Below are 27,898 nucleotides of genomic sequence, written 5' to 3'. Positions count from 1 at the left end.
TAGTCATCCAGCTATCTTTAGAAGTTACTGTCTTTGTTTAACAAAGACCGTAGTTCATAAATAGCCACAAGTGTTTGGAACATTGCTACACATTGTAGGAGCTCTAGAGTTTTCAGATTTTCATTTAGTTATCAGTAGGGCTTGAATACCTGTCCATTCACCACAGCAAAGTAGGGAATTATAGAAAAGCTGAAGTCTTTGGGGTACTTATAAAATAATGGAAGTCATATAAAAGGACTAAATATGTAAAACAACACTACCATATCAGACTATTGATGTAGCTAATTACAATCATGCAGAAATTATTCTTAGTGAAGTAGTTGAATAAATCCTGTCAAGTGTTAATCTTGGTAAGTGAGAAATCTTAAGTTTCAGATGCTAGGTGCCCTTTGCTACTTGGGAACTATTAGTCACCAATTCTAGTCACCAGAGTAACCCATCTTCTCATCTGTAACCAGGGGTTAATCATCTCAGAACTCTTTCACATAGTTGTTTGAAAAATCAAATGATTTGAAGTATGTGGAAAAAATTTATAGACTTCAATGTGCTAAACCCATGAAATATGGATTTATTACTACGTAGAATATTGGGAATCAGGATATACAGGAAACTAGAGAGTCTAGAGTCTGCCACCTAGAGTCTGTCTTTCACACTTGTAATTCCTTCTTGGCTATTGACCTTGGCTTCTTCTGTTTTAAGTCCCCTCTTTCTCACTCTTGCTCTCGCTCTTGCTCTTGCTCTCTCACACACCCACCGTTTATACTTAATGGACAAAAATTGCCTATATTTATGATGTATAATGTAATCTTTTAAAAATATGTAAGCAGACATTGAGAATGGCTAAATCAGGCTAACATGTATTATCTCACATGCTTGCCATTTTTTTTCTGTGATGAATACACTTAACAATCGTAACTATTTTCAAGCATAGAAAACATTGTTAATGACTATAATCACTATGTTTCAAGACAGATCTCTTAAAGTTATTCCTCATTCTAAGCTGAAATTTTGAATCCTTTTACAACATCTCTCCATCCCCCCACCCCCTAACCCTGCCTTTGCAAATGGATTCTAGAATGAGCTGTGTGTGTCTTGCTGAAAGTTTGGTGATAATTGCTATAAAGCTATTGATCAATTTTGAGAAAAAGTACATCTTTGCTATGTTGAATCCTTGAATCCATGAACACAATTTCTCTCTCCATTGATTTAAGTATTTGATTTATTTCATCAGCATTTTTCAGGATATGTATTCTATACATGTTTTGTTAACGTATACCTAAATATTTCATTTCTTTAGAACAAATATATATTGTAATGTTATTGGTTAATTGTAAATGGTATTGTTAAATCAGTGAGTGTTTTCTTGGAGAAATCCCCCCAAAAGACAAAATCAAGAAATGTAGGATAGAGGGGTCGGTGTTATGGCATAGCTGGTAAAGCCACTGCCTGTAGTTCTGGCATCACATATGGGTGCTGGTTTGAGTCCTGGTGCTACTCCACTTCTGATCCAGCTCTCTGCTGTGGCCTGGGAAAGCAGTGGAAGATGGATCAAGTCCTTGGGCCCCTGATCCTGCTTGGGAGACCCAGAAGAAGCTCCTGGCTCCTGGTCTCCTGGTTTCAGATTGGCACAGCTCCGGCCGTTGCGGCCAATTGGGGAGTGAAACAGTGGATGGAAAACCTCTCTCTCTCTCTCCTCTCTCTCTCTTTCTGTCTCTCCTTCTCTCTCTGTCTCTCCTTCTCTCTCTGTGTAGCTCTGACTTGCAAATAAATAAATCTTAAAAAAAGGAAAGAAATGTAGGATATAAACAGATCCAAGAAATCTGTTGATCATATTTGAGGTTTTGTTTAATAATTCACCTTCCTATCAAAGGATGTAGAAATGAAGTACCATCCTATGAGGCTAGAGACCAATCACAAGCTCCAAATGGAGAGCTTTAATTATTCTTTAATTCAGTATCTCCTCTTCTTTAATTCTATATCTGAGCCAAGTGACCATCATTCACTTCCCTGAGGTTTTCTTTTATTATAATATGAGAATAATTATGCTTTTTGAAACAAATAATGCTAAATAGATGCAATTAAATGAAATGTAATACCATATGTGAAAGTATCAATCACATAATAAATAAGAAAAGTTTCTTTCTTTCCTTTCCACCTCTCCCTTCCTCTGCCCTTCACTCCCTCCCATTTTCTTCACTTCCCTTCTCTCCCCTTAATTCATGATTTATGCCACCTGACCACTCCTTTATGGTGAGTGGAGACTCTTTGTTCCCATATAGGATAGATCCTGAGTCTATTGCTTGAATAACTGGACAAGAGACTGACTTCTTTGTGCCCAATTCATCTCCCAGAATGCCTCCTCTGCCATCACACTTCATTCTGCTGTATGATGCAGTGATGATGATTATGAAACTAGGAAGTCTGTTTCTTCTATTCCAATTCTTTATGCTCAGCTGTTCCGTGAGTTTGCATGCATAAAAGCAACATTTCCTTGTTTTGTGAAAGGAAAATTGTCTATAGTACTTAATCAACTTGAGTGGGGCAAATGGGAATGCCTTTAGTAGGCACTGGAAGCCCTCAGGCCCAATGCCTGAGAAATCCTCAGACCCAGTGCAGAGAAGCAACCTTATAGTTTGATGCAGAGACTTCCCTGAAATTCTTGGGTTGAAGCCAGAGAAATAGATCCAGGTGCCAGATCTTGCAAGATGGAATCCATAGACAAGGAAACACCCAGTCCAACCCCAGCCTTGAAAGATACCTCATGAGAAGAAGCATTTTGTTAGAAATCTGTTCATTTTTACATTAGAAATAAAAATACCTCTTTGGGCCAGCACCGTGGCTCAATAGGCTAATCCTCTACCTGCGGCGCCGGCACCCCGGGTTCTAGTCCCGGTCGGGGCGCTGGATTCTGTCTCGGTTGCCCCTCTTCCAGACCAGCTCTCTGCTGTGGCCAGGGAGTGCAGTGGAGGATGGCCCAAGTACTTGGGCCCTGCACCCGCATGGGAGACCAGGATAAGCACCTGGCTCCTGGCTTCAGATCAGCGTAGTGCGCCGGCCGCAGCGCGTTGGCCTCAGCGGCCATTGGAGGGCGAACCAACGGTAAAGGAAGACCTTTCTCTCTGTCTCTCTCTCTCACTATCCACTCTGCCTGTCCAAAAAAAAAAAAAAAAAAAAAAACCTCTTGGAGTTATATTGGGTTGAGATGCAGAGAACTACTAGAAATAAAACTTCAAATAGCTATTACTTTTTCATAGCTAGTTTCTCTTCAAGGGCTGCTTGTACCAGTGATAATTTCTGTCCTGGAGTTCTCCCTTTCAGGTTCTGTTAGTGGAAGTCATGAGGATAAGTTTAGAGTGGAGGGTCCTCTGCCAGATTCTTGCCAAATAGCTGACTGGCCCACCCTGTGCTCGTTTCTCTTGGTTGCTGCTGGGGACTCCTGCCTAATGCCCTGGCCACAGTGCATTCCCCTATGCCAATTTTCTCCTCTTCTTTCTCCAGCAAGGATTGAAAATAGTTCACCACGCTGAGAAGACACTATCCAGTTTCTGCAAGTGGCAGAAGAGCATCAATCCCAAGAGTGACCTCAGCCCTGTCCATCACGATGTGGCCGTCCTCCTTACCAGGTACACCAGAGACTACGTGGAACCCAGGGACCGCAAGGGAGGGAAGGCTGGCACTTTAAAGACTTCCCAGGGACTCAAGCCCATGCGATTCTCACTGCTCTTGGACATTTGTAAAGGTAGTAGCAATGCTCCTTCTAGTCAGTTCCTCACTCCCATGCCAGGGGAGGAGGCAGGTTAACAAATTTGCTAATGTGGCAAAGCCCAAGTTCTTCTTGTTAAGAAACTGCATCACCTGGAAAAAGGCAGATCTTTTTCCTTCCCCAGTAATGACCTCATCTTTAAAACTGGCTTCTTTGTGCAGCATTATCAATACTCAGGAAGTTTGTTTATAAATCCTCATCAGAGACTCCTGTATTTTGACCAATGGAATGTCCAATGCTTTATTTTTATTTTTTTTAAATTCTGTCTGATTTTATAACATGCAGCTATAATACAGAAATTACCTTTTGTAAGCCATCCTTGACTGTTGCTGAGGACAGGATATAGTAAATATGTCCTCCCCTAAATAGAAAGTGGTTTGCTACAGCTTTCTGCCTTTTGTCCCCATGAAAATATGATTTTGGTCAGATCACAGATGAAGCCTATTGTGCTATAAAGAACCACAGGAGTCATAGCAATGAAAAGCCAGTGAACTTTCTGATAAAACTGGGCTCCCTGAAGTCTGTTTGCTCATTAATTCAGTAAGTATTTATTGAATACCTACTATATATCAGGCACTATTTTAATCTAGACAAGAGAAAGGCTTCCATTATCATGGGGAAAAGTAAGCTATCCATGGATTCCTTACACAGATTCAGAAACATCCAGAAATTCAGGGTGTGTAGTAGAGGAGACTCTTCAGCCACAGAGAACCTAGAGCCTCGAGGGCTTATATTCAATGGCTATACCAACCTACTCATAGGGAGCCACTTATCTACCTAAAGTGCCATAGAGTCTCACAAACCTGCTTCTAGAGGTTTATGCCAATGACTCCCCTTGGAATAGATTTTCACTTTACCAGGTTTTAATACTTTAAAGTCAAAGGAATGATTCTGATAGTTGGAGTTTCGGAACAAGGTAAGGAAGACATTTGGATGGGATGGGGATTATTTTTTAATTAATTAATTAATTAACTTTCATTTTTATTTGAAAAGCAGAGAAATAGAGACATAGAGATCTTCCATCCACTAGTCCATTCCCTAAATGCCTGTGGTGATTAGGGCTGTGCTAGGCTGATGCCAGAATCTTGGAACTCAATTTGGGTCTCCCATGTGGGTGGCAAGGGACCCAAGGGCTTGAGCTATCAATTCCTGCCCCCCCTACCTACCAGTTTGTACATTAGCAGGAAACTGGATCAGAAGTGGAGAAGCAGGGACTGGAATCCAGCACTTCAGTATAGGATGTGAGGGTTGTAAGCAGTTACTTAGCTGCTGCACCAAACACCCACTCCTGCAGACTGATTATCATTTCCAATAGACACCCTCTGCACTACAGTGATTCTGTCAAAGGGACAGATGACACAACCAAGGAATTTTGGGGTAGTCTGTCCTTAACAAGGACGACACACACCTAGGGCCTTCCTAGACCATGGAGGTTATTTCAAGTTCAAAAGTTCTCAACTTCAACTCAATTGATATTTTGGCCTGGATAATTCTTTGTTATGAGGAATTGTCCTGTGCATTGTAGTATATCTAGCATCTCTGGAAGTAACACTCTATTCCAAGTTGAGATAACCAAGATTGTCTTCAGACATTGCCAAATGTGCCCTAGGAAGGAGCAAAGAGAAAAGCAGCACTGCACTATCTACTGTTCCCCTACCCATATTTAAAATTGATCTAAAAATACAAGTAGTAGCAAGGAGGAAAGGAGATATGACAGAAGCTTTGCCTTTATGAGACTATCCTGAGATCCACATCAACAGAATTCTGTATAGAGTAGAAAGTGGATTTAGCTTAGAACATGCCCTATCTGTGATCCACATGTGCAGTTAAAGTTACATATTGAGGCATATTTGCTCTTAAATAATGACTTCTCTTCCTGTAGAAGGTAGAGATAATCTGCTTTTGGAAGATTAAGATTTGCCCACAAGAACCATATTCTTACAATTATTTTGTTCCTCTCCCCCTTTTCCTCTTAGTGATGCACACTTAGTAGATACTTTATAAATAATTATTTAATGGACCTGACCTCCTGTTGTACCAAAAGGAAAAGACAATGAGCATCCTTCATCTTTTCTCAGAGGCTTCATGCAGACCTGGATTTATTGAGTGAAATACTACAAACATAACCTGCAGCAGAGCTGGAAAAGTGTTTGATTGTTCTTACAGTCCCAGAAGTAATTTCAATGATCAGGCTGTATGGCTAGCACAACCCAGAAACTACATCAGTGAGAGGGGGATTCATGTCTGTGGTGCACATGCTGAACCCAGGGCTACTCTCTTTTGTCCCATTGTCTCAGCTATTGCCACCTTCTTCATGGCCCAATGGACACAAATAGCAGGACAGCATTTATTGCTAGAAGTGGTACCAATGCAAACACCATGAGTGGATCATTTGCATCTCACTAAAGTTCCAAACTTCATTGACATTTATTTGTGCTACACTCTTGGCAAAAAGCTCTTACGGAACTAAAATAAAACAAATGAGTAATTAATGACTCAAAATTCTTGTTGGGGATTGAAATGAACTCATCAATATATGGGAACGTATTTATATATGAAAGTTGTCACTAGTATCTTCCGAGGTCTTGGAATTCTTTACTTTCTTTTTCCTTGGCTAGGCAATATTGAATCATGGTGTAAGGAGCAAGCAAGATGCCAGGGAGTGTATGTGTGTGTATGGGCATGTGTGCTTGCTCACATCTCTTGGACAAGCAATATTGTTAGTGTAATGGGGCGGGTAGACAATTGGTTTAGCCTCCGAATAGGTTGATGGGACCAATTGACATTTTCATGAATGAAAAACGTTCTCAGATGAGTTTTGAGCACCAACCTCAGAAAAAAACAAAAAAGAGCTTCATATTTATATTTATTTACATTCATATTTTATTCATATTTGAAAGACTCAGACTCTGATAATTACCCATTCTCTATTTAAAAGTTCAAATTAGGTGCTTCAAAAAATATTTAGTTACCTATTTGAAAGAGTTACATAGAGAAAGGGAGAGAGAGAGAGAGGGAGGGAGAAACAGAAAGCTCTCATCTGCTGGTTCACTCCCTCCAGATGAAGCCAGGAACCAAAAGTTTCTTCCAGGTCTCCCATGTGGGTGGCAGGGGCCCAAACACTTGGGACATCTTCTGCTGCTTTCACAGGCCATTAGCAGGGAGTTAGATCAGAAGTGGAGCAGACGGGACACATACCGGTGCTCATGGGGGATGCCAGCATTCCAGGCAGTGATTTTACATGCTATGCCACAACACCATCCCCTCAAACTGTTTAATTTTCAATAAAATCTTTCCCTTGGCCAAATCATATAATTTGGTCTGTTGAGATTAAGAACAAAAGCAACTCAAAATGAAACATTTGCCATGATTCCCCACATTTTAAAAATGCTAGTGAGACAAATAACAAAGGAGAAGAGAACTAATTTCAGTAAGGTTGAGGATGAGCCTTTACAGCTAAGCATGTTCAGGGAAGAGACATCAGATTGCCTAGTGGTTGACGGGGCGCTCTGACTTTGCTTCTTGTCTTTTTTATCTCCTTAGCCTATAAAACCTGTTACTTTAAGTAAGAAACCAATCTAAAAATTATGTAAATCATAGGCATATCAATTAAACTTACAAATAGGCTTTGGGGGGTGTGATACAACTTGAGTCTTAAATTGGAAGAGTTTCTGTATAAAGGATAATTGATTATGAATAGATTATAGCTAATAAGTAATAAGTAAACTGAAATAAACTGACCTCATTAGGGAGTTATCCTGACTTGGGTTACTTATAACTAAGATTTAATTACAGAAGCCCTAACACAATTTTATGGCTCATGTTAAATGAGTATGAAACATGAAAATTGTTGAAAGCTAGAATTGAATGTTTAGATTGGCTGAAGTACTAAAGCTCCTGCAATTTTAGAAGTCACAAGTTACATTAGCTGCCTTCTGAGTTGAGTATAATACTGAAATGAGTCACCCTGACCCACAGTGTATAATGATTACAACTATTCTTTAGAGGTCACTGTTGATAGTTGGTGATAATTTAAGGAAACATCTAAAGAGTTTCTATGTTTTAAGAAAAAAAATGCTAGGGAGATTCGATGATCTAGAGGTGAACTCAGATTAATCTTGATAAATTAAATTGCTCCCTATACTCATATAGACTTTAAAAATTTTAAAGCATATTTTAAAGACTATTAAATGTGAATTGATGTTCAGTTTTTTCCAAGATGCTTTTTAGAGGTTTTCTTGGGCACTTAAGTATCTCTGTTTTCTGATTGCAGAAAAGACATCTGTGCTGGTGCCAATCGCCCCTGTGAGACCCTGGGTCTGTCTCACCTGTCAGGAATGTGCCAGCCTCACCGGAGTTGTAACATCAATGAAGACTCTGGACTCCCACTTGCTTTCACCATTGCCCATGAACTTGGGCACAGGTAAAGGGCCAAGGAATTGAAGATCTATCTACCTGCCCTGTAGTAGCATCAGTGTCATGAGAGGGAATGGAAAACACTTTAAACTGGTGGGAAAGAGGTTCAGATTTCTCTCAGGCTTGAGCCTCACCCTCCTAGGCCTCCACTTCTTCATCTGTGAAATAGGTACAGTCGAATACTCCACAGTGTCCCTTATCTCCTCTGCCATGACCACTGAAGGCCATATACATCACAAGATCAAACCACTGTAATCCTATCTAGTAGAATGAGGTCAGCATGAAGAGATAAGTTTTAACTCAGTTTTAAATTCAGGAATAAACCCTGATTAGTTCTTGGAAATGATAATATCATTCAAAGACAAAAACTTAACATTTTTGCATCCTTACTTTATGCCATTGTGATTTGAATTCACTGCATTAATGAATCCTTATAACAACCTTATGTAATAGATATCTATCACTAGTGATCTATTTTACTTACATGTATTAAATGAGAACATTGAGTAAATAAGAATTTGAAAATTGCTATAAACTTAGAAAGATTATCACACAAACACCAGTTAACAGAATGTCTAACTTATCACAAAAATGTGTGAATTTGATGAGATTAATTGCTGAAAGGCAGGTTTCATGAAGGTGTAAGGAGGATTCTGAAGTCACCAAGTAGCAGGGTTACTATGGAGAAAAGATCTCAGCTTATTTGAAACTTCCTTTGTCGATATATTTGCTAATCATAAACATAGAACATTATACTAATTGGAATCTCAGTGGGGGAGCCATGGAAGGAGCTGAGGTATACTCCCTGCCTGTTATGTAAGTTACGTTGCTGTATGTCCTCCCTATAAAGAAGGAAGAAAACTGCCAAGGCATTCCCTGAGTGCACAGCTGGAAAAGAGGGATGCCCGGGAAGAACGCTGGAGAATGGATTGTTCCAATCCTGGCCTTTTCAACCTGGCTTCACAACCTGGCTTCACTCACATTTTTTTTCATATAACATTTGAACTATTCAAAATATTTTTTTTGCATTGCAAAGCCAGATCATTGCCTTGAAAATTGGAGAAAGTGAGAGTGTGCTCTGACATCTCCACTGAACAGATAAATCCCTTCACCTCTCTACAATTGTTTCTTCATCTGAAAAATGAATGATTTGAACTATGCAATTTTTTAGGTACTATGATTTATTATATATTCACAAAAATAATCCCAGAGATAAATGTGATATATTCTGGTTTCCTTAGAAGTCAAGAATTCAGAGAAAGAGCAGGTAAGTGAATTACTTGTAATTAAATTATTGAGAATTGGGGGCGATACAACAGAATACTAATTTTGAAAAGGCAAGGCCATGATTATTGGCATGTTGATGCTTGGAAACACGGGGTAGATGTTTAACCTCATGGCTGAGATTTCTATATCCCACAGCAAAGAACCAAGGTCCAATTCCCAGTCCTGACTTAGTTTCATGTTAATGCAATCTCTGGGAAGCAACAGTGATGGTTCAATTAACTGGGTTCCTACCACACATCTGGGAAAACTTGATTGAGTTACCAGCTCCCAGCTTTGGCTTTTTTTATTTCTAAAAAAAAAGGAAAAATAAAAGACAACTCGAAAGTAGAATGATTGAAATTTTGTTATTTAAATGGAGAAAAAAGAAACAAAAAGAACAGAGCTTTAGGGACACATGAGATTATAATCTCTTTCTTAGGTTTTTGTTATCAGATTTATCAGGACAGAAAAAAAGAGGGGATTGAAAAGTACTTAAAGAAAAAATGGCTGAAAACTCCAAATTTGGTTTCAGAATATGAGAGAAATCCCAAAGAGGATAAACCCAAAGACAATCTAGGCCAAACATTATAATTAAAGTTCCGAAACCTAAAGAAAAGAAAATCTTGAAATCAATGTGAAATGACACCTCATCTCTGGGAGGGAAAATATTTGAATGACACTGGATTTATCCTCAAACTCTGGAGGCCCAAAGAAAGTGGTACAACATTTTTCAAATACTAAAAGACCTGCCCACAACCGAGAATCATAAACTTATGAAGTAGAAGAGAAAGGAGCATTTTCTGATTTGTGAAGGCACTATTTCTCTGGTACCAATATCAGACTAAAAAAATAAGTACACAAGAGAAAACTAAAGGACAATATTTTTTCATGAAAATAGATGTAAAATAAATGAACAAACTTTGAGCAAGTAAAATTAGACACATTGATTGTGGGATTTATCCCAGTGATGCAAGACAAGCCTGGTTCAATATTTGAAAATTAATCAGTGCCGGCGCCGTAGGCAGAGGATCCAGCTCGATAGGCTAATCCTCCACCTGCAGCGCCAGCACCCTGGGTTCTAATCCCGGTTGGGGCGCTGGGTTCTGTCCCGGTTGCTCCTCTTCCAGTCCAGCTCTCTGCTGTGGCCCAGGAAGGCAGTAGAGGATGGCCCAGGTCCTTGGGCCCTCTACCCTCATGGAGACCAGGAGAAGCACCTGGCTCCTGACTTCGGATCAGCACGGTGCGCCGGCTGCAGCGGTCATTGTGGGATGAGACAACGGCAAAGGAAGACCTTTTTCTCTGTCTCTCTCTCTCTCTCACTGTCCACTCTGCCTGTCAAAAAAAAAGAAAATTAGTCAGTGTAAGCCACCATTACTATTACTAAAGGCGAAAGAAATCACGACTGCATCAATCGATAGAGAAGTTATTTGACAAAATTTGACGTCCATTCATGATAAAAATTATCATAAATAAAATAAATTTCCTCAATATGACAAATAACATTTAAAATATTGATTGTATTTAATAGTGAAAGACTGAATATGTTCCCCTTGAGTTCAGGAATGAGGCAAGGATGTCCATCTTTATCTCTTATTCAACAGCTTTAAATGTTTCAGCCAGTGCAAGAGACGAAAATACATGATGTACAGATTGCAAAGGGGGAAACAAAACTATCCCCATTTGCAGATTTCATCATTATAATTGTAGAAAACCCCATGGAACACACACAGAGATTGGGGGGAGGATTAAAATGAACTTGTGAAGCTCATAGGATACAATTTAAACATACAAGACAGTTTTAAACTGTTTATAGAAAATAAAATAAAATTTATTTGGGTGCAAAACATTTTTTGAAATCCATGGAAAATGTTATGAAAAAAACCTAGGAGTAGTTCTCAAAAAATTTTACATCAAAATAAATGCCTTTTAATTCTATATTTCCTTGCACCTTTTGAAATACTTCATATAAAATCCAGTCATATTCTCATAGCCTAGCAATGAACAGTTGAACACAAATTTAAAATTCTTTTACAATCACTCAAAATTTTATTTTGGACTTCAGGCTTCCAGAACTGTGGGAGAATGAATTTCTATTATCTTAAACTTCTAAGCTTATGATAATTTTTATGGAAGTTCTAGGAAATTAATATATCATACTGCCAACAAAGGATTAGTTATCTAGAATATATAAGCAACTTTCAAAACTGAACAGTAAAAAAGCAACAATACAATTAGAAAATGCGCAAAAGACAGGAAGGGACATTTCAATACAAAAGATATGCGGATGTCAAATAAGCACGTTAAAATGTTCAGCATCATTAGCTAACAGGAAAATGCAAATTACAGCTACCACAATTAGATAATGCTGTATAACTATGAGAATGTCTAAAATAATCCAAAAAAAAAAAAAAAAAAAAAAAAGAGGTGATGACACTAAATACTGCTGAAGATGTTGAGAAACTAGATCACTACTGCACTGCTGGTGAGAATGTAAAACAGTACAAGAACTGTGCAAAACATTTTGGCAGTATTAAAAATAAACAATCTGCAACTATCATATGCTCTTAGGCATTTTTTAGAGATTTATTTATTTTTATTTGAAGGGTTGAGAAGTGTGCACCCATCCATGGATTCACTCCCCAAATGCTGATAATGAATGGAAATTCATTCACATGAAGAACCTTCAAAAATTTCATGGAAAATGTGTATTATGAGAATTTATAGGAATGGATTTTTTTCCATGAGCTTTTTGATAGATCCTTATATATGAATACTTTCAGCATTAGCTTTTTAAGGCAATATCTACCTGATACCTTCCCCTTTCTAGATCTTGGGTATTTTGTGTATAGAACTTTGCTTGTTGTCTATGCAAAATTGACATTCCTGAATGCATTATAAAAGCTCACATTTACACTTTCCTGGTTAATATTCTCTGTTGGGTTCACCTTATGGAAAAGAGTAATGAGAGACAAAGGATGCATGTATCCCACCAAGTGATACATTGAAATTGGGGAGTACTCACCCTAAAGGAATTGCAACAATAAAGATGAAGTAAGGCATGCTGATCTGACAATGCACAGGGCTGCCTTCAGGTTGCATTCCTTAATGCTAGAAAGTAGCTTCCTAAGAGCAAGCCTTCTATCCTGGGGATCCTGTGCTTCCTCATCCTTTCTAACGTTAGTGATCCTGGTCCATGGAACAGGACTGCTCCACTGGTTTGGAGAGACAGAGACCAGAGGACATTGGTTTACTAGCACTGCTCTTCTCTCACAATATTAGAGTACAGAGAATGATAGAGCTGGCAGGGAAGATGCTTTCAAGAAACCTCAGATGGAACAATAGTGCTCAGGGGAGAACTGATATGAGCGTAGGTTTGAAGCTTCTCTCACAGGATCCAGCCATATAGCTTGGTATGTTAGAATATCCACTGCTACAAAGACTGTTACTTATGTTGATTTTTAGAACCTTGCTTACACTTTAGGATTTTTTACTAGCTGTTGAACAGGTGCACTTGTGGGGTAGTTCATGAGTTGTACAGCCCTGAATTTTCAGCAACTTGGGAAGACTTGCTCAGAAGGAAGCTTTCACTGAACCACATTCTTTGGGGATGGGTGGTAAGAGCTTTGTAGCTTCATTCTCTGACTCCTTTGTTTTGTAAGCATGTGGGATGTGATTAGGCTTTGTCAATAATACCACTTACAAAAATAGAAAAAAATCTCTTAGCCCCCCAAAGACTATTCTCTGCATGAGCTGCTAATGCTGATAAGAAGATTGAATCAAAGTTGGATGTGAACTTCCATTTCAGAGGGGTTTGAGTTTCACTAGGAAGAGTTACAGGTCATACTTTCCTCAGCTTAGATTGGAAATTTGAGTCCATGTCTCCAGGTTGTCAGTGTCTATACACAGACCCCTGTGGAGAGAGTTCTTATGGAAATCCTCAGAAGGCATGTTGAGGTGGTACTGAGGGCATAGCTGATAATGAACTCCTCTGAGCTGACTTCATTTCCAGGCACACCTTGTGCTAGTGGATGCTTAAGCTCTTGGGGGCATTTCTTTTTTTTTTTCAATTTTTTTTTTTGACAGGCAGAGTGGACAGGCAGAGTGGACAGTGAGAGAGAGAGAGACAGAGAGAAAGGTCTTCCTTTTGCTGTTGGTTCACCCTCCAATGGCCCCGCGGCCGGCACACCACGCTGATCCGATGGCAGGAGCCAGGTACTTATCCTGGTCTCCCAAGGGGTGCAGGGCCCAAGCACTTGGGCCATCCTCCACTGCCTTCCCAGGCCACAGCAGAGAGCTGGCCTGGAAGAGGGGCAACCGGGACAGAATCCGGCGCCCCGACCGGAACTAGAACCTGGTATGCCAGCGTTGCAAGGCGGAGGATTAGCCTAGTGAGCTGTGGCGACGGCTGGTATTTCAAGGGCGTACATCTGGTCATCCTTGGACTCTGAAGTCCTGGAGCAGACCAACAGACACCTGGATGAGAACATGGAGTTAGGAAAACAAAGATCTGATCCAAGACCTGGTTTTGCCCCTAAGGGGCTGCATGACTTGACAACTGTTAGTCTGGACTCCGTCATCTGCATAAGGAAAGTAAGTCAGATGATGACAAAAGCAACAATTTAAAAATTTCTGTTATTTATGAATCCTTATAATGTGCCAGGCACCTTGCTATGTGGTTTTCAAACTTTATTCCATGCAGACATTGTCCTAGCATGGTGACATTATTCCAGTTTCTAGGAGAAGAAAACAAGACAGCTTCAGTATCTCACAGATCATTCTGTGGCAGAGCTAGAATTCAGACCCAGACCCTTTGCTTTCAAAAACCTAGGTTTTAACAAAACTGTGACATCTCTCCAATATGGTTGCTGTTGGAAGACTCTAGCAGCAATTGCAGAAAGAAACCCACCCTCTGCAAATTTGTGGTCTTTGACACAGTCTCCTAAATGCATCTCCTTTCACATTCTGCCTTCGATTACAGGGCAAAAGGAAAAGGGAGGTTTTGTTTTCTTTTGTACTGTGGTTGCTGATGCAGGAAGAAGCAGATATCTTGGGGGCAGGATTTGCCCACCTGACTCTAGATGCACAGAGAGCTAGACTGCGAGCTTTTAGCTTTCTGCTAAACAAGTTCCTGAATGAACCCCATGGCTCCCATTGTCATGTTTGAGGGAAAGGCATCCGTACACCATTCCTTGTGTTTTTTAGTTTAAAAATTAGCTATGCCTCTCTCGCCTCAAAACCTAACTTGTAAGCAGTTGCTCTCTGTGGATTATTTTCACCTTGGAGAAACTGTCATTTTTCTCTTTGCCAGTTTCGGCATCCAGCATGATGGGAAAGAAAATGACTGTGAACCTGTGGGCAGGCATCCCTACATCATGACCCGCCAGCTGCAGTATGATCCCACTCCACTGACCTGGTCCAAGTGCAGCAAGGAGTATATCACTCGCTTCCTGGAGTAAGTGAGAGAGTATCAGTGTATCTCAAGACAGCCTGTCTTCAGTCTCTTTAAATTGGAGGTTGGGTTGAGTTTTGCACAAAGGAGCTGATGCCTAGAAAAGGCTGGCTCAACTCCCCCCACCCCAAGACCACTGCAGGGTGGCATCAAAAGGAGTAGATTTCATTTTTGCTTTCTGATCCTGAGGTGGAGATGGGCTCTGCCACAGCCAGGTGAGCCACCTGTCCATCCTCTCCTGATTACTCCCGCCTCAATATGACTTTTTATAATTTGATTGTGAATCAAGACCTTGGGGGATTGGTAGGATCAACCAGGACAGTTACAAGTGATCAGTCAACACTGCTAAGGGTAAAATAATGATTTTCTGATTTTACCACCGCTTATATTTGCTACATAATAGCTAAACTTATGGTGCATGATATTATTTTTACTACTTTTTATTAACTCCCTCTATGGCCCAATAACAATATAAACAAATATAAACAAGATAAAACAAATATAATCACCTTATAACAATAGAGTTGTCTTGAAGGGCAAAGAAAAAGGGTGGATGTTTTTGTTGAATGTAAGGTTGAAGGGAATTGTAAGAAACTGCTGTCATTTCTATTAACATTTTCAGCCGAGGCTGGGGATTCTGTCTTGATGACATCCCCAAAAAGAAGGGTTTGAAGTCCAAGGTCATTGCCCCTGGAGTGATCTATGATGTCCACCACCAATGCCAGCTGCAGTATGGACCCAATGCTACCTTCTGCCAGGAAGTAGAAGTAAGTGTTGAGTACCTTTGTGTCTTTGCTGCACATGTGCAGGAATTATCTCCAGCATGCTAAAGGTAAGCGTAGGGGGCATATTTGGAAATCTGAAGATCAAGACATGGAAAAGGGGGCTTCATATTTATGGCAAGGTGTCCATGAGGCAGAAGGATCAAGTTGGGGTTATTTATTTATTTATTTATTTTATTCTGACTTCTTGGAATACTGTGGAGCCTGCAATCATTGACAATTGAGTGGTTGTTAAGCCAGCTCCATACACATTTTAAAGGATCCATAGTGATGCCTGCAGACTCTGTGGCAACTAATTTAATCTCTGAAGTTGCTGATTCAGAGTACCATCAGATTACAAGGCAGGTGTAAAATTCATCCCCAATTCATTCTTTATTTTCAACCTCCAGATGATAAATCAAGCCCTGATATTCTACCATCTAAATAGCTTGTGGCACTGTCCTATCTTCATTGTCACTGGTACTGTCTTGATTCAATCTCTCATAATCTTTCTTTGCTATTGTTATTGCCTCCTACATCTCTCTCCCATGCAAATTGTTTCTCAAATTATTTTTTAAAAACACTCAGACACACAAGTATAGCCATGGCTCTTCTCTGCTCTTGGAGTCCCTACTGAGCACAGAAGGTCCCCGTTCCTTGTGTGACATTCCTTTGTCATCCGGGCTTTGTCTATTCCTGAAATCACCTGTCTCAGTGCAAACATATCAATTTTAATACATAGATATTAGTGAGGTGAGTCCTTCTGAATCCCTGCCAGATTCTGTGCTATGCACTGAATATGATGAAAATGATGAGTACTCCAAAGTCAGTAAGACAAAGCCTCTGCCCTCATGAAACTCGTGATGGAACTTCTGATGGAGGAAACAGATATAAAAGGTGCAATACCCTGATATAAATGCCAAGAGACATGTAGGAAGAATGTGGAGGATAAAGTAAATAACTGTGTATAGATAGAATAATAAAAACGTATTGGAGAACAGAAAGTTGGTCCAAAAATCCCTCACCCCTCATTTCTAAATGGTTACCACATAATTCCGATTTTGCCTCCTAAATATCTGTAAAATATCTTTATTCTTCATGACTGCAGTAATTCCCTATTGCTCTCTCTAAAATCTCAATACCTTCCCTCAGCTCTGATCCTTCCCTCAAAATGCAGCCAAAGTGACTTTGATAAGTGGAAATCTGATTGGATTTCACAGCTTCTTCATTCCCTTGCAATAAACTTAAAATTCTCTAAAATGCATAAAAGGAGACTTCACTAGCTTCATTCTGTGTCTTCCTGTCTGGCCTCATCTCTTCAAATTTTTCTAGCCTCTGTTCTCTAAGCTGATATTGTTATTATGTGTAGTAAACTTTACCACTGTTCTTTCGTATCTTGAAACCTCTTTCATGTATTTTGCCTCTTATTTCTTAAATTTGTGTAATTTCGTTATCAGTCTTCTCGTTTACTAGTTTCCTCTTCAGGTATGTCTAATCTTTCAACCAGTCTATTGACTTTTTAATTTCATTTATTACTATTTCTTATAAATATTTTGGGTTATTTTTCCATGTTTCCTCTATTTTATGGCATATTATTCCTAGTGGAGACTTTCTATATGAGATGTATTTCTTTAATCATATATAATGTGTATTTTTCAACTTATGTTAGGTAATTCCGATGTCCACATCTATGTTTGTATATTTCTCCTACATGGGATTTTTTTTAGCTCTGACTTACTTGCCATTATTGGCTTTTGTGATTTTTGCTGTCATTGTAAGTTCTTAGTTATAAAATGTCATGTTAGGGTTTTCTTTATGGTTTGGATGATTGGATCGTTCTCTTGGAATTTTAATTACCATTGCTGGATCAATTTAAAATAATTTATTGGTTTGATATTGTGTTGACTGCATTACTGGTATGAGGTGTGACACGGATACAAATTCCAGAGGTGGTATTTTACCACTCCTTCTAGAGTGAAAGTTAAAACAGACATTTTCTGACTGTATACCCTGATTTTTGGTTTACCTTTCACTTAAGTGGTAGTCTTTTGAGGTTATGACCTTAAATGGTGGTCTCCAATAGTATATATTAGATTGATATATATTGGATGTACGTATGTGTGTGTGTGTGTGTGTGTGTGTAATATATGGCACTCTACAGCTTCCTACCCTCCACAGATCATGGGCATTTTCTCCACTAGCCATCTGAGCAATAAATCTAAGGTCTAGATCACTCAGTTTGCATTTCTAGATGCAAATTTCTAAACATTTCTGTTATATTTTTAGCCTCTGAGAGTTTTTGTTACTATCTTGCTAACTCAAGATACATCTTAAAACTTTAAAATATTTTATCCACAGTTTTAGTTCTATAAAGGTAAATGTTTATCAGAGTATCCTGGTGTTTATTGGAAAGATTCTGCTCTAGCCATCTCTGGTCAGTTTTTCTTTTACACTCTGTATTTATCCAGGTTAATCAGCCTCCACTCTCTGAAAGTGTTGGATTCTCCGCTACACAAGGAATTTCTGTGCTCTGGTTCCCTTCTACTCATCGTTTAGATCTCAGCCCAAACATCACTTCATATCCTATTCTGAAATTTCTTTGACAGTACTTTTATTAGACTGTATTGCAGTTGCTTGTTTACTTGCTCTTCCCTACTCTATTGCAAGCTCTCTGAGGGAATGTTTATCTCTTACAGCCAACAGTGCTCAGCACATATTAAACATTCAATAGATAAGTGAATAAAAATGTCAGATCCTGCATATTGTAACCAAGAGAACTGGTCATTTTCAATAGTATAAGTGCTAAAATATGAGATCCTTCTTTATTACATTTTTCTAAAATTTTGAGATAGGTTACCACTCAAAAGGAGTTGTAGAACTACTACAAAGATTTCCTGTGTGCCCTTCACCTAGCACATCGTTCTTTTTTTTTTTTTTTTTTTTTACAGGCAGAGTGGACAGTGAGAGAGAGAGAGAGACAGAGAGAAAGGTCTTCCTTTTGCCGTTGGTTCACCCTCCAATGGCCGCCACGGCCGGCGCGCTGCGGCCGGCTCACCGCGCTGATCTGAAGCCAGGAGCCAGATGCTTCTCCTGGTCTCCCATGGGGTGCAGAGCCCAAGGACTTGGGTCATCCTCCACTGCACTCCCTGGCCACAGCAGAGAGCTGGCCTGGAAGAGGGGCAACCAGGACAGAATCCGGTTCCCCAACCGGGACTAGAAGCCGGTGTGCTGGCGCTGCAGGTGGAGGATTAGCCTATTGAGCCATGGTGCCAGCCAGCACATCGTTCTTTATAAATGCATTATAAAAGGATAAATAAGATTTTTTTAATTACTCAAGGAGGAACACACTAAAAGGCAAATGATAAGAGTGAACAGATGCTAAGACTGCTGTGGAGATAACCAAAATACTTTGGTTTGGGTATCTAGTGACAACAGATGAAAATATATTCACTTTGGACAGGACAGAGAATTACACTTGAGGCCCCAGATGAAGGCAGGAACCTTGTAAAGTGTGCCTCAATGATGCAATGAACCAAAAGAAATACACCATCACAGGGAGAAGACAGAGAAGCATCTTTAATCTCAGACTGTGTTTTCATGAGAAAATTGCTAGTAAATAATTCTCCCACTTGAAAATGCCTTACCATAGGCCACACTGATGATGATTTAAAGTTCAAGTTTGGGCCGGCGCCATGGCTCACTCTGCCTGTGGCGCCGGCACTGCGGGTTCTAGTCCCCTTTGGGGTGCCAGTTCTGTCTGGTTTGGTGGCCATTTGGGGGGTGAACCAACGGAAAAGGAAGACCTTTCTCTCTCTCTCTCTCTCACTGTCTAACTCTGCCTGTCAAAATAAATAAATAAATAAATAAAGTTCAAATTTATACCCTTTTATGGTTCTGAAAACTTTTGTGCCAAAAATTAAATTAAAATGTTTCTTGCTGGGAAATGCAACAAATTTCAGATTAAAAAATAAAGGCAAAATGCTTTGGTGGAGCCAATATTAAACTAAGAATGCGAAAACTCCAATAGTTAAAATATTTTATTCATGTAAGTTCGCAATTCATCCCCTAATCCAAAACTTAATCTATCTCCATCTAAATAAAGAGGAACACTAAACTCTCAAATTTCAAATAATTTGATTTTTAGATAGAGATAAGATAAATATGTAAAAGAAGAATGTATTATGATAAAAGGAAAAAAACCACTGTAAGATACATGTCAGGTAGATGTGAAAAGGATATACAACCTCTAGCTGCAAAAAATGGTCACCTACTAAACTCAGTGGATAAGTTAAGCAATCTTGACATGGTTGAGGAGAGAACCAGTCAGTTGGAATTTAGAGCTGAGAAAATTGTTTTCTATGTCATTTGTATGTTTCTCAGAGGCAGGTGATAGACTAACCTTTCCAGAAGGAAACTTAGAAGTATTCAACTTTCATACACAAGGCAATTAAGAAACAAAAATTATGAGGATGAAATTGGAATAGGAAGGACAGAGTAGGAAGACCTGTCAACAACATGAGTTCCAGTAGGAATGGATTGAGATTGTCAATAATAGGCAACATTTCTGGAGATATAGATGGAGAAACTTCTAAAATTACTTTAAAGTTATAAAATCTTATTATGAAAAAGCACATTTTCATAATAAGATTTTATAACTTTAAAGTAATTTTAGAAGTTTCTCCATCTATATTTCCAGAAATGTTGCTAATTATGGGATATGTACTCTTTAGAATACTATACCGCAGTAAGAAAAAACGAAATCCAGTCATTTGCAACAAAATGGAGGAATCTGGAACACATCATGCTGAGTGAAATAAGCCAGTCCCAAAGGGACAAATACCATATGTTCTCCCTGATCGGTGACGACTGACTGAACACCAAGAGGGAAACCTGTTGGAGTGAGGTGGACACTATGGGAAATGGTGGCTTGATCAGCATAGCCCTGACTGTTAATGAACAACTTAATACATTATCCCTCTTAGTAGTTTTTTTATCTGTTCTACTTAATATGACTGGTTTAGATCTGTAATTGATGCACAGTTATTCTTAAGTGTTGAAAATTAACTGAAATGTGATCCCTGTTGAACATGGTGGTGGGAATGGGAGAGGGAAGAGATGTATAATTTGGGACATGCTCAGGCTGACTTGCCCCAAGTGGTGGAGTTGGAAGCGTACCAGGGGATTCCAATTCAATCCCATCGAGGTGGCTTGTACCAATGCCATCTCACTGTTCCAGGTGATCAGTTTCAGTTCACAGTTGGTCATGGTGAAGGGACTGGGAGTCAAAGGGAGCACATAGACAAGTCTAGTACCTGCTAACGCTAACTGATGGAGTAAATAAAGGGGAGAGTGATCCAACATGGGAAGTGAGATACTCAGCAGACTCATAGAATGGCAGATGTCCTAAATAGCACTCTGGCCTCAGAATCAGCCCTAAAGGCATTCGGAGCTGGCTGAAAAGCTCATGAGAGTATTTCAGGCATGGAAAGCCAAGACACTCTGGCAAAAGATCTCTGCAAGTGAGATCCCAGTGGAAAGAACAGGTCATCAAAGAAGGAGGTACCTTTCTCTGAAGGGAGGAGAGAACCTCCACTTTGACTATGACCTTGTCTAAACAAGATAAGAGTCGGAGAACTCAGAGGGCTTCCATAGCCTTGGAAACTCATGACTGGAGCATAGGGAGATTACTGATGCCATAGACAGGAGTGTCAATTGGTAAAGTCAACAACAGGAGTCACTGTGCACTTACTCCTCATGTAGGATCTCTATCCTTAATGTGCTGTACATTGAGATTTAATGCTATAACGAGTACTCAAACAATATATTTCACTTTGTGTTTCTATGGGGGTGTAAACTGTTGAAATCCTTACTTAATGCATACTAAACTGATCCTCTGTAAAAAAAAAAAAAAAAAAAAAAAAGAAAGAAAGAAATTATCAATTCCCAACTTGACTCTCACTGGGATTAAACATGACAATAGGTCTGCTCTGATTTCATCATCATTTAAAAAAAATCATCTATTATTTTTCACTTTATGTTTCTGTGTGGGAGCAAACTGTTGAAATCCATACTTAATGTATACTAAGCTGATCTTCTGTATATTAAGATAATCGAAAATGAATCTTGATGTGAATGGAAGGGGAGAGGGAGTGGGAAAGGGGAGGGTTGTGGGTGGGAGGGACGGTATGGGGGGGAAGCCATTGTAATCCATAAGTCGTACTTTGGAAAATTATATGCATTAAATAAAAGTTTAAAAAATAAATAAATAAAAATATTAAGTAGGAAAAAAAAAAAGAAAGACCTTCAATGATGCAAGTGAATAATTCTAACAACAGTGAAGGGGTTATTTGTGAGCCTGTTTTAAACTCTGCAAAATAGCTTGCATTTCTGTTTCAAACCATTCTCACAAATAAAAATACATGCTCACAAGCAACAAGAAAGAAAAATGTGTCTATAGTATGTTTTCTGAGTTCTTTTTCATACCAATGAAAAGGATAAGTATAAAATATTCTTTAATTTCTATACATTTTCCTAGAGATTGAAGCAAAGAGTTTGGTTATGTTTATCTTCTATTATTGTTGGGGCCGCGCCATGGCACAGTAAGTTAATCCTCCACCTGCGGCACTGGCATCCCATATGGCCACCAGTTCTAGTCCCGGCTGCTCCTCTTCCAATGCAGCTTTCTGGTGTGGCCTGGCAAAGCAGTGGAGGATGGCCCAAGTGCTTGGGCCCCTGTACCCACATGGGAGACTGGGAGGAGGCTCCTGGCTCCTGGCTTTGGATCGGCACAGCTCTGGCCGTTGCAGCCATTTGGAGAGTTAACCAACAGAGGGACGACCTTTCTCTCTGTCTCTTCCTCTCACTGTCTGTAACTGTACCTTTCAAATAACTAAATAAAATCTTTAAAAAAATTTTTTTTAAATCTTCTATTAAAAAAAAAAGAAAAAGCACATTTTATATAGTTTATGAGAAATGCTTGGAATTACAGAGGATGGGTGAGTAGAAGATAGCCTAAAATATGACTAAAGAAGCTGAGCCATTCCAAATGACCTAAGAATCCTGTAGACATTTCCTTGTTCCCACAGAGATATAAATGAGAGAAGATCTAATTTGCTCCTTGTTAACTAAAACAAGCTAGTTCTACTCCGGGTAACAAGTAAGTAAGGCAAAGCTTTCTGGATGGAATAGATTCCACTTCCTTGGGAGAACAGGGTTGTAACCACCCCAGCTATTTGTAATCAGATTGCCTTCCAGCCACAGTTTAGTTTTTACCTTTGACAGATAGTGTCACCAGTAACCCTGCCCAAGGGCAAGGAGTATTAAATATTGTACTACAAATATGAAAATTAATTTCAACTTTTGGGAAATGAGTTTTATCTCTTCTTTTCATATTGGCAACATAGCCTGTAAACCATCATTTTTGAATGTTGAAACAGTCCAAATGAAGTTTCAGCTGGGACTTCTCGTGATTGCTTTCTTTCACTCTTACTCACTAACAACAGAGCATTTATTATGAGTGCATGGATGAGTGTGTATATTTTAATAGAACTATAGAGATGCTTTTGCACAACTTTTCAAAATATAAAAGAATGCATTCTCGTGTGTGTTTTCCAGAATGTTTGCCAGACACTGTGGTGCTCGGTGAAAGGCTATTGTCGCTCAAAGCTGGATGCTGCTGCCGATGGAACGCAATGTGGTGAGAAGAAGGTGATATATCAGGATGGGAAAGGAAAATACGAGGGCAGTGGGCTTACAGTTCTTGACCCTGGAGGGCAGCTCCTTCTGGGTGCAGAACAATGGCTGGAAATCAGACAATCAGATCAGCTAGAGGAAAAGAGACCCCTACCACCAATACTTGGGATCCCTCACCAGAAGCAAATCCTTAGGGGGACACGGCCGAGGTCAAACACCACACTCACTTGCAAAACACTTGTCCAGCCTTTTCCTAATAAAATTCTGTGGATTTTGTGATCAACAGCGTCTGCTGAGGTTATTATCAACCTTCACTTTGACATTTTTTCCCTCCATTGAAGATTGGAAAGCACAAATCTTAGTCTTCTTTGTTCCCCAAATGTGTGCCACTTAGCATCTTCTTTCTCATGATTGGACTTTTTGACTATATTTCTTTTGTTGTCTACTTTTTAAAAATTTATACAAAGGGGACAAATTTCATGTCTTTCATATATACAGTTTTAACAGCATAATGATATTTCCCATCCTACCTTTCTTGCCTCCCTTACTCCCACCCTCTTCTTCATGTTTTTATTTTAATTTTATAATGACAAACTATCAGTTTACTTTATAATCTCAAGATTAACCCTCCACTAAATAGAGAATTCAACAATTGATAAGTAGAAAAATCACTGTTCCTTAAGAGTATAGATAAGGGCTATAAACAATAATCAAATCTTAAAATGTCAATTTCTCTTGTATACATTACACTTTTTATACCCTGTGTATTAGTTACCACAAATTACGGAAAACATATGATATTTATCTTTTTTGTGACTGCCTTATTTCTCTAAGCATAATGGTCTCCAGGTGCATACGTTTTGTTTTGAAAGACAGGGTTTCACTCTTTTTATGGCTTAGTAGTATTTTAGAGTGTATATATATCTTGATTTCCTTACTAGTCATCAGTTGATGCACATGTGAGTTGATTCCATCTTAGCTATTCTGAGTTGAACTGCTATAAACATGGGGGTACAGATGACTTTAATATGCTGATTTCATTTCCTTTGAGTAAATTCCCAGGAGTGGAATGACTAGATCGTATGGTAGATAAGCCAGACACCCAAGAACTCAAATATCCTACAGGCTGCCTGACAACAGAGAATCATGCTACTCAGTTAAACTAACTGGGATTTTGTGGGCCTACGGCTTAGGTGTTTAGTATTTCCATTCAGCTTAGGTGTGGCACGATGCATCACTAATGCATTATATAACCTGGTCAAAATGGACAGCAGGGGCTGGTGCTGTGGTGCAGTAGGTTAATCCTCCACCTGAGGCACCAGCATGCCACATGGGTGCCGGTTCTAGTCCCGGCTGCTCCTCTTCTGATCCAGCTCTCTGTAATGGCCTGGAAAAGCAGTAAAAGATGGCTGAAGCACTTGGGCCCCTGCACTTGCATGGGAGACCTGGAAGAAGCTCCTGTCTCCTGGCTTCAGATCGGCTCTTCTCTGGCTGTCACGGCCATTTGGGGAGTGAACCAATAGATGGAAGACCTTTGTCTCTGTCTCTCCCTCTCATTGTCTATAACTCTACCTCTCAAATAAATAAATAAATCTTTAAAAAAATGCACAGGGACCAGAAATCATGAGGAGACATCAGCAGATAAAATATGCCCAAATCCTCCCAGAAATGCAGGCAATTCTAGCCACCACATTGTATTTTCTTTAGATTTCATTTTTGTATGTTCACCCTCTTATTGAGAATTATAGAATTGCCTTCAGTAAGAGGGACATTGGAGTTTTTTTGAGTTACTTCAAATGACAGAACAATGAGTCTATTTAAAGGAAAATCATTTTTTTTTCTTGGTAAAAGAAAGACTACTCTAAAAACTAGTGATTTTTGGCAGTGAAGTAGACTTTTTGTGAATGCAAACATTAAAAAACAGAGGAAGCTGGTTGTAGGTCATTAATTTGTGACAAATATACTCATATGTATGGTATATTTTCTACATATATATTGTATATAACTATATAACAATATATTTTACTAATATGAGATTTTATAATAAGGGAAACTGAGTGTGGGATATGTGGGAAACATAGTACTATATGATTTTTGTTTTATAAATTTGAAGCTATTCTGAAATTAAAAGTTTAAAAATTGAAAGAATGTTTTAAAGAATTCATTTATCCATGGAGTCTATAAAGAAGGGCCCCTCACCATGTCAGTCTGGAAACTGCTATATCTGCAGCAAGATAAGGAGGAAATCAGCTTTGTAGCTGAACAGCTGGTGATTAAGCACACTCAGTTGACATGCTGATGCACATTCTGGCCTGCAACTTGCCAACTCCACTTTGCATAACTCTCCTGCATTGGCTTTTTTTTTTAAATAGATTTTATTTATTTATTTGAGAGGTAGAGTTACAGACAGTGAGAGGGAGGGACAGAGAGAAAGGTCTTCCTTCCCTTGGTTCACTCCCCAAATGGCCACAATGGCCGGAGCTACGCTGATCTTAAGCCAGGAGCCAGGAGCTTCTTCCTGGTCTCCCCTGTGGCTGCAGGGGCCCAAGCACATGGGCCATCTTCTACTGCTTTTTCCCGGGCCACAGCAGAGAGCTGGACTGGAAGAGGAGCAGCTGGGACTAGAACCAGCACCCATATGGGATGCTGGTGCCGCAGGCAGAGGATTAACCTACTGTACCACGGTGCTGGCCCCTGCCTCGGCTCCTAACTAGGTACTGTAAAGATCCTTTCCACTCTTGAAATTCTCTGATGCTAAAACCAAAGAGTCATAGGAACAAAACTCTTATGAGCCCTTCTTTGTTTTACACCCAATATGTGACCTTAGGAAGCCTGCTTGCTTTGAGAGGACTGGCCTTAGACTGCCAGGGCTCTTGGCTCAGCTTTTTATGGGATCTCTCCTGATACATCCAACTCCTCCCTTGCCCCTTTGCAGTGGTGTATGGCTGGAAAGTGCATCACCGTGGGGAAGCAACCAGAGAGCATCCCTGGAGGTTGGGGTCGCTGGTCACCCTGGTCCCACTGTTCCCGGACCTGTGGAGCTGGAGTCCAGAATGCAGAGAGACACTGCAACAATCCTGAGTAAGTGCAGCAAAATGTTACTTCTCTTCCTTCTGCTACTGCTGGAAAAGCTATCCTGAGTGACCTCAAACCTCCCATGGGAAATTAAATGAGTTCCTAAGGACAAAAAGGAGCCAGAAGACACACAGAAGGTGGGAAAAAAAGTGCTTCTGTTTTGATTTCGGTTTGGCATTCGGTTCTTACTGAAGCTTGGATAAGATGATTGTATAACCAGGGAGTAAGCAAAATCTTAAAAAAGCACATATATACAAGCACAATTTCTGTAGAAGGCTGTAGGGGATTATAATTCTTCCAGATAACACCTCTCTTATCAATAAGAGATTAGTCATGCCCATTTTATTGATAAGATTTTAGTTTGCTTTCTATCATAATGAATGAAAATTTTTTTATTTTCCTTCTCTTAGATAACTAGAAATAGCTAGGTCCATTTTTTGAGAATAATTATTCTTAACGTTTTTAGGAAAGAATTTTTTAAACCTTAGGATTCCATAGTATGCCTTCAGTATTCCACTGAAGTTATTTCACAAGTGGCTTTCACTTTTTTAATCAAATTGCTTGATTTTTCATAGATTAAATTTATGTAATGATATTATATGTGAATTAAGTTTAAATTTGTTTGGTTTTCAAATAAACATTTTATTACTAACTTTACTAATTTCCTGGTTTACTAGTTTTCGAGTATAAATTTTACAAAGTGTTCATGTGTTGCCTTATGAAAAAGTTAATAAGATTTTCCTACACTTACATTAGTCTGCCTTGAAGAATATGGGTCACTTTTTTAAAAGGCAAGTGATAAAAGCAATTGCAATTCTCTCAGTATCTGAGTTTCAAATCTTATTTCCCTTTATATTAATAAATGTGAAATCTTATTTCCATTTTTATTAATAAATGTCTTAGTATACATATGTGTGTACATATATATATATGCATGAATTATAAACTATATACTACATGCAGAATGAATTTCTTCTGGGGGTTAATAAATTAATGTCTATAAAGAGCTTAACACTGTACATAACAATTTATTCATAAATGGTAATTATTTTAATAGTTATTGAATGGTTATTATCTATCACACATATCAGTGTGGAATTGGGGAATCTAGACAAAATTACTTTATGATCTTACCCTTGACAAAAGTTGCTTTTGTTTAAATCCTAGACTTTGTGAATTCAAGGTCAGAAATTTCCTATAGTGAACTGTTTTTAGAGAAAATTATTTCAAAGCTTGTTTCCCTTTGATCAGAAGTCTGATTTCCATTTTGGAGATCAGGACATACAGGCTTCAGTGCTGTGTGTTCCATAACCTGTGGACAGAATCATCAGTAACTTGTGTGTATCAGTCAGGAGACATGCTAGTTTAGAGATGGAAGGATGATTCTCTCACTTAGCTTTTGGGAAGAGAGGTCCTTACTCCATCTTTAGGGTCACAATTTGTCATTGAATCTCCTCAGGTGAGTGAACACATCTG

General features: G+C 39.1%; 1 protein-coding gene across 6 annotated transcripts in view; it reads left to right on the top strand.

The window, feature by feature from the left end:
- ADAMTS12 (ADAM metallopeptidase with thrombospondin type 1 motif 12) overlaps positions 1-27,898 on the top strand; it is a 351,249-nt gene that overhangs the window by 209,788 nt on the left and 113,563 nt on the right. For all 6 annotated transcript variants that reach the window (XM_002714101.6, XM_070056623.2, XM_089312694.1 and 3 more), the window contains 6 exons: positions 3,499-3,623; positions 8,037-8,186; positions 14,754-14,897; positions 15,517-15,661; positions 23,270-23,362; positions 26,283-26,428. In XM_002714101.6, coding sequence (XP_002714147.3) covers positions 3,499-3,623; positions 8,037-8,186; positions 14,754-14,897; positions 15,517-15,661; positions 23,270-23,362; positions 26,283-26,428 — 803 coding nt within the window. The remainder of the gene's footprint in view (positions 1-3,498; positions 3,624-8,036; positions 8,187-14,753; positions 14,898-15,516; positions 15,662-23,269; positions 23,363-26,282; positions 26,429-27,898) is intronic.

Source organism: Oryctolagus cuniculus, chromosome 14, assembly GCF_051225735.1.
Source record: "Oryctolagus cuniculus isolate XC-2025 breed Fujian yellow rabbit chromosome 14, ASM5122573v1, whole genome shotgun sequence".
NCBI lineage: Eukaryota > Metazoa > Chordata > Mammalia > Lagomorpha > Leporidae > Oryctolagus > Oryctolagus cuniculus.
The sequence above is the reverse complement of the archived record's forward strand: the minus strand, read 5'-3'. Positions and strand labels throughout refer to the sequence as shown.